Here is a 7,641-nt window from a genome sequence, read left to right as displayed (position 1 = left end):
AATTTAATCGAGAGTTCTTAATGATTGAAGTAATAAAGAATTCTGTCCAAAATAAAAAATGTTATTTATCAAAGTACAACAGGAATGGTCAAGCGTAAAAAAATTGTATATAAATGAGTTTTTATAAAGGGACTTGGTGAACCTTGAAATAAAGCCACTCTTCAGTATTCGGTATTAATTCGTTTGCGCCGTTAAGAGCTCGATGAATTAATTTGCTAATTAACATATTATTGATCATCCAATAATATTGGATATATATAGATGAAGTTGATTTAAAAGTCGGATAAATATAATATAATATTATGCCGTGCTATACCAGCTTTTTACAAATGCGTGCATCTCCAAGGACTATGGAGAATTCTGGTTTCTTGCGTGCTTTTTTTGTATTTATTGCAATGTCTTTGTTACTTGTAACAATACATGTCAGATGTGATGGTAAGTTAAGCGCATTGCATTGCTTTTAACCAGTTGACTGCTGTGCTCTGGAAAAAAAATATTGTATTTAAAGATTTGGCCAGAAAACTCGTCCTTCAAATATCGATCGATTTAAAGATCGATATTTGATGGACGAGTTTGTTATAAAACAAATACTCGCAGCCATACGAGAGATAGAGTTTATCCTTTATTCTACAGTTTTAAACAAACGTTTGATACCTTTTAGATAGGATGCCTGTGTGTTTCAAGGTATGTTCCGCCATATTTAAGAAATCAAAATATACAGTTTCTGCTACGCGGTCAGAGAAAAGTGTGTACAAAATACATTAACTTTAATCTTCCATCACGGTGTCTAAAATTTACTTGTATTGTAAAAGAAAAATACCAATCAGGAGTGGAATCTAAGATTAGTTCTTTAAGCGGGTTGTTGAAGTTTTATCAGTCCGTTTACTTTTTGTTTTGAGCATAAAGCCAACAGTTTGATACTATTATTAATACAACGATAAATGTTACGTTTGCTTGAATAAAAAATGACATAGAAATAGAAATCTAATTTAAAGACACACTTTCCAATTAATCAAACAAGTAGGAGGATAAGAGGAGAAGAAGGAAGAGGAGGAAGAGGAGGAGGGTGAGAAAGAGGAAGGGAAGGGAGAGGAGAAGGAGAAGATTCTGCGAAAGTGGAGCAAGCTTAGAAGGGGGCGGAGGAGGAGAAGGAGTAGGAGGAGGTGTGCAAAATTGATCTATTTCTTACTGTAGGAAAGCGATGGGACGATGTTTTTGGCAAACATAGCATCAACATGAGCAATGATGTGCGGCTATGTGATCTAGTGGTATGGCCCAGGTCCTTGGTTCGAGACAAACTTTGAGCGGCGCATAGTTGAGCCTTTGAAAAGGCTCGTTAATCTGTTTCTCACCGTAAACTGGAGTAAAATGCTTTCCGGTTGTAAAAGCGTTGTCTCTGTCCTTTTAAAAATGAAATATCGCCTCAGAGGCGTCATGCCTCGTCCTACAAATTAAGTGTTCCTTTTAGCTAGAGATCACTTGTAAAGAGTTTTGAGCACGACTTATATGAATTCTCAGTTATTATATTAAATTGCATTTTTGCAGTTTCTATAGTCAGCATGGTCAGTGCGCTACATACATAATGCAGATCTATTTCAGATTGGACTTGTATGGATTAATTATCCATTCTATATTATTAGGAGAGGCAACAACGCAGTTTTCATGCCCAGGAAGTATGAAACCCGGGGATACCGCCAACTACCCACCTTGCAGCAGATGTTTTTGTGAGGAATCTGGTTTCTCTTGTAAATCGTAAGTTCATTTATTTGAAAGGGGGTATCCATTTATGCCTCTTTTGTCTTTGTAATATTTTGATTTACTGTAATCAATATACGATAACAATCAATAAACGTGCATTATCTCCTTTTATTATGATAGATACTACAATCTAGAAAACAAAACCATTATTTATAGACATAAAAAGATACTTAAAACTTCCGACATCAAATAAGACACTCACTGGAGTCATTAATTGCGTTTGTCACACATAGTTGGGGGGAGGGTGGGGGAGTTAGCTAATACTCAAACTTGACATTTTATCTTACTGGTTTCACATAAGGATCTATCAGCCTAGGTGGCGATTTGGCAATCACTCTCTTCGTGCCCGAAGATGAAATTGGATTCCAGATCACGCTGACTGTTCTCTCATCAGTAAATGTGGAACCTGATCTTTCTAAATTTAGCGACACTAAAGGCCACATGGACAGCAGATGGGAAGAGAAAGCGGGGAAGACCCAAAGAAACCTGGCGAAGGACCATGGAGAAAGAATTAAAGGAAGCAGGCCTGTCCTGGAACACAGCCACCGCAAAAGCAGCCGATCGCAAAAAAATGGAGATGTCTGGTGGATGCCCTAAGTGCTTCAAGCCCCGAAGAGGATTGAGTAAGTAAGTAAAGGCCACATGGAGAGGAGCAGGACATTCGAGCATATCTATCATTGACCCTGGCTTTTAGGATAATAACCGGAATTTCCCAGACACGGGATTCCCTTTACTCTATGGATTTATTTATAGGCGCTTAGGGCTTATTAATTATTACAAACCACAGCATCATTTTGACACGTCTTTATTTTTCTGAAAAATAAACTGATTTATCTAATTCGCACCCTCAGACCGGTCTGTGGTATCATTGACTGCTTAAAAAAAATATTGAACATATATGAATACAATAATAATAATAATAATAATAATAATAATAATAATAATAATAATAATAATAATAATAATAATAATGATGATGTACATTTAATATAGCGCTATCTATGCAATTTGCATCTCAAAGCGCTATACAATAAAAATACAATTCATTGAATAATAATAAAATTATAAAACACAGCATAATTAACGTGACACAGATTCTTCTTCTTCTTCTAGGTTCCATGCCTGGTCCAGGCTTCGGATACTGCATGAATTATCTCTCTCCATTCCTCCCTGTCTCTTGCTTTTTCAAACAGCTCTTGGATTGTTAGGTTAGTGAAGCCCTTCAGTTGGTCTATGAGTGTTTTTCTTTGTCTCCCCCGGGCGCGTTTACCAGGTATTTTTCCACAACTTGCCAGGTATTCATTCTTATCTTTCCTTACTATGTGTCCGAAAAAGGATAGTTGTCGATCCGCTATTAAGGGCATTAGTTTCCTTTGTTGGTATGTTTGTTTTAGCACTTCTTCGTTCGTTTTGTGTGCAGTATACGATATTCTCTGCATCCTTCTCAAACACCACATTTCAAAAGCTTCAATGTTCTTTTGTGTTTCTGCATTTGTAGTCCAGCTTTCGCATCCGTATAACAAGATTGGCCACACGTAGCACTTCAAGACTCGGAATCTAATCCCGAACGACATCTGTTTGTTTTTCAAAATGTTTCCGAGGTCCATAAAGGCCTGTTTGGCTTGAGTTATTCTTGCTCGTATGTTTCGGTTACATCTTCCATCTGTTGTCACTATTGAACCCAGGTATTTAAAACTTTCTACGTTGGTAAGTTGCTCGCCGTGAATCGTTATATTGCAGGTGTTGTTGTTTTCGGGTTTTTTCTGTATTACCATGCATTCCGTTTTGGTGATATTCACTTCCATTCCCTTGGCTTCGCTATCTACTACCACTTTGTCAACAATCTTTTGAAGTTGGATTTCTGATGTTGCAACGAGTACCGTATCGTCTGCGTATCTTATATTATTTATGTTGTGACCTCCTACTTTTATTCCCTCCATATTAGTTATGCCCCTCATGATTGTTTCTTGGTATAGATTAAACAGTTCTGGTGAGGCAACACACCCTTGACGGACTCCTTTCTTAATAGGAATGGAATTTCCTGTAGAGTTTCCGATTTTGATAGATGCCTGCTGGGTGTAGTATAATGTTTGCATGAGTCTGAGGTCTTTCTCATCAGCGCCAATGGAGTGCAGTTGTTTTAGTATTTCTTCGTGGCGTACTCTGTCAAAAGCTTTTTTGTAGTCGACAAAACAGAGGTATAGTGGGGTCTGAACCTGTGTAGCTCTTTCACTTAAAACACGGAGGAGGTATATTGCGTTCCTTGTCCCTCTGGCAGGTTGGAATCCATATTGTTCTTCTGCGATTTCGGGGTTAATCTTATTCCTTAGCCTGTTGATAATTATACGCAACAGTATTTTGTTGATGTGGCTTATTAAACTTATAGTTCTAAAATTTTCGCATCTGATTGCACCTGCTTTCTTTGGTATTGCTATGAAAATAGAGTTACAGAGATCTTCTGGAATTTTCCCAGTGTTGTATATATTGTTGAATAATATGTGAAGTTCATCAATTGCTAGATCTCCTAGGCTTTTTAATACCTCTACAGATATTTCATCAGGGCCTGTTGCTTTACCATCCTTCATTCGTTCCATGGCATGTTCAATTTCACTTTTGGTGATGTTTGGTCCGCTTAATGGTTCTTTGAATTTCAGTGGTGCTTCATTTCTATTTGGATCATTGTACAGTTCGCCTATGTATTCTACCCATCGGCTTTCTATATGTTGTTCTTCAAATAGCAGTTCCCCTTGTTTGTTCTGGATACAACTTCCTGCTGCTTTGCTTTTCCTTTTCCTTGATAGTTCTTTTATTCTTTGGTGAGCTTGTTGGGGGTTGGGTTTGTATTCTCTTTCGATTTCGCAGATTTCCAGTCTAGATAGTTCTCGTGTGCCTCGATGCATTTGGATTTAATGTGGTTGTTCAATGTTTGGTATTCGGCAGACCCCCTGTTGCATTTTCGTCTTTCTTCAAATAGGTTTAGAATTTCATTTGTCATCCATTCCAGATTACATGATTATAAAATATGACCTATGAGTAAAAGTATATTTCGAAAAAGAATGTTTTAAGATGCGCTTTGAATGTTTCCAATGTTTGCTTTTCTCTAATCTACCTGGTCTGAGCGTTCCAGACTTTTGGGCCAAACAATTCGAAAGAGCGATCACCGAAAGTTTTGGAATTTTTCTTTGGTATGATTAACAATGTAGTGTCACTGGAGCTCCTTAAGAGGCGAGAATTTGACTTCTTTTTAATCAGGTCTTTCGATAGTGGGGAGCAAGACCATTTAAGCATTTAAAAACAGTGGTCGAATTTTTTATTCAATTTGTGCTTTGACGGGAAGCCAGTGTTAAGTTGCCAAAAAGGGAGTAGCGTGGTCAGTTTTTCTTCTCATCAATACTATTCTAGCAGATGAATTTTGCACAGACTGTAGCTTTCTGATACACACTTCAGGCAGATCAGAGAGAAATATGTTACAAATGTCCATTTTAGACAGCACTAGAGAAACCATGAGCTGTATTGTTAAGTTAGTTGTCAGATAGTAGTTTCGAATTGATTTTATTTTTGACAGCTCGAAATACATGTTTTTGCAGAGAGAACTGATCTGCTTGCTCATAGACACTTTTCATCAAAAACAACTCCAAGATTTCTCACTTTTTTAGATGGAGTTACTTTGCAATCACTGAAATCAAGTTGGAAGTTGCGAACGTTTTTGAGATTGTTTGGTTATAATGACTTCTGCTTTTCACTCATTAAGTTGCAATTTGTTCAGTGTCGTCCAGTCTTTTATATCTAAAATATAGTTTTCAATGTCAGAGACAAGATTGGGTATATTTTGATTTAAAACAAGATTTTTAAATTTGTGAATCGTCAGCATAAGAATGATAGCTAAAATTATGATATTTTGTTATATTAGCGAGAGGTGCCATGTAAAACTAAATAAAATGGGACCTAAGACAGAGCTTTGTGGAACTTCAAATTGAAGCGTGATACTTTCTGATTTAAAATTCTGAATTTTTACACATTGGCGTTTGTCTTCCAGGTAAGATTTGAACCAAATTAGGGCGCAGCCGGTAATCTCAAAATTATTCTTTAAGGGATCTTTAAGAACAATATGGCCAATCGTATCAAAGGCGAGCTAAGATCTAAGAGGCTCAAAATACATATTTTTCCATTATCAATGCTTGAAACAATGTCATTAAAACTCTTAACAAAGCAGTTTCGGTCGAGTAATTTGATCTACTCGTATAAGCTGATTGAAAATCTTCCAATAGACCATTCAACTGAATATGAGCAAGGAGCTGTTTCAGTACCACTCTCTCAAATACCTATGACAAAAAGGGAAGATTAGACACAGGGCGGTAGTTTTTAGGATCGTTTTGACAAAGGTCGTGATTCTACGAGGGGTTTTGTTATTGCTGTATTGCAAATTAGAGAGACCTTTCATGAAGACAAAGAGTTATTGATAATTTCTGTAATTTATGGCGCGAGTTCGTCGTTGGTGATATGTGTTGGAAGGATGTCAAGTTTGCAACTCATATTTGGGGATTCGAATATAATTTTGCGGAAGTCGCTTTCCGACACTTCATTAAATTGATTTAAAATTTATTTCGACTTTTAAAATGGCAATCGACGTTTGTTGGTTTAGTCAAGTCGCATTCATTGAGCTTATGTCTAATATCCTTCACCTTTCTGTCAAAGAAAGAAAGAAACATGTTGGGTAACTGTTAGGTTTCAAGATTAACCGGGATTACATTTTTCTCATGATTCTTACCTAGCAGCATGCACGTGGCCTGAAACAGCTCTCCGCAGGCTTTTATATTGTTATATTTTTCATTTAAAATGGCACGTTTTGGAATATTAGCAAATTTTCCTGAGGCGTCTCTTGTGATATATATATACATATATATGTTTATCAATTTCTCAACCTGTCTTTTTCCTTTCTGCCTTCCTCTTTTTCACGTTTTCTTGTTTCTCCTCAGCACAATACCAGGGGCAAGACACTCGTTTATTGATTGCCCTCATAACTCCTTGTAACTGCCTCAATAAAGAACAAAATACTTAATATTTTGATGCTTGTTCAACATTTTTTGCAGTCCACAGCTTCTATTCACATTGTTTTCTTTACAGCTGCCCTGCAATGGATCCAATGCAAGTGCCCCCTAATTGCCGAAAAGAGAGAAAGGTTGGAGAGTTCCCTATCTGCTGCGAGATGGCGACCATTTGCGACTGATGATAATTAATTTCGTTAAGAGACTACAATTTAAAAGGAATTTTAATTGAATTTGATAAAAACTGGTTCAATAAAAAGGGTTTAGATTTTTTTTTTGTAACACCATTGCTTGTTTATTGTTTTCTGTAATTTGATTTTGATTATGTTATTTATTACATAATTTTGGAGTTCTATGTTTAAATCAAATTTAGAATTATTTCCAGGTAGAGGCCTCCAATTCAAAGTGTTCCTTATAAGATTTATCGGCACTTTGACGTTGCAAAAAGTGTCTGGCTTTTCAACAAAAGTTTGAAAAGTGAAGATGGAGCGAAACCAGTTCCCATATGAAACTCACATCTAATCCTAGGGAAAACATGGGGATCCGTTTTTAAAATGCTAATATATAAATATATGATAGATAACTTACCTTTATTTACCCCGAGAGTAATTTTTCTTTAGGGTCAGTCACATTACAGCCCACAGAATTTGCAATAAACCTGCTGAGAGTAATAACAAAATGCTGACAGCTGGGCTTAAACCTAGGTCCTCTCAGTTTAATTGCAATGTCCCATTGGGCTAATGTTTGATTATTTCCGATTGCTATCATAAGTTAATTTTGGCTTATTATCGCAAAAACATGTATTTCGAGCTGTCAAAAATAAAATCAATTCGAAACT

General features: G+C 36.5%; 1 protein-coding gene across 1 annotated transcript; it reads left to right on the top strand.

The window, feature by feature from the left end:
* Positions 1 to 311: 311 nt before the first annotated feature.
* LOC144965410 (uncharacterized) lies at positions 312 to 7,085 on the top strand. Its single transcript, XM_078900740.1, has 3 exons — positions 312 to 435; positions 1,641 to 1,752; positions 6,883 to 7,085. Exons 1-3 carry the CDS (start codon positions 330 to 332, stop codon positions 6,983 to 6,985), a joined length of 321 nt encoding a protein of 106 aa, XP_078756866.1. The 5' UTR covers positions 312 to 329; the 3' UTR covers positions 6,986 to 7,085.
* The last annotated feature ends 556 nt before the right edge of the window (positions 7,086 to 7,641 follow it).

Source organism: Berghia stephanieae, chromosome 1 (assembly GCF_034508935.2).
Source record: "Berghia stephanieae isolate SIO BIC M18660-M18661 chromosome 1, UCSD_Bste_1.3, whole genome shotgun sequence".
Lineage (NCBI taxonomy): Eukaryota > Metazoa > Mollusca > Gastropoda > Nudibranchia > Aeolidiidae > Berghia > Berghia stephanieae.
The sequence above is the reverse complement of the archived record's forward strand: the minus strand, read 5'-3'. Positions and strand labels throughout refer to the sequence as shown.

What these genes read in the sequence shown, in the direction of transcription:
- LOC144965410 (XM_078900740.1), top strand. Translation starts at nt 330, where the DNA reads ATGCGTGCATCTCCAAGGACTATGGAGAATTCTGGTTTCTTGCGTGCT. An exon ending in AATACATGTCAGATGTGATG is followed by an intron (nt 436 to 1,640) that starts GTAAGTTAAGCG and finishes CTATATTATTAG; the next exon opens with GAGAGGCAACAACGCAGTTT. An exon ending in TCTGGTTTCTCTTGTAAATC is followed by an intron (nt 1,753 to 6,882) that starts GTAAGTTCATTT and finishes TTTTCTTTACAG; the next exon opens with CTGCCCTGCAATGGATCCAA.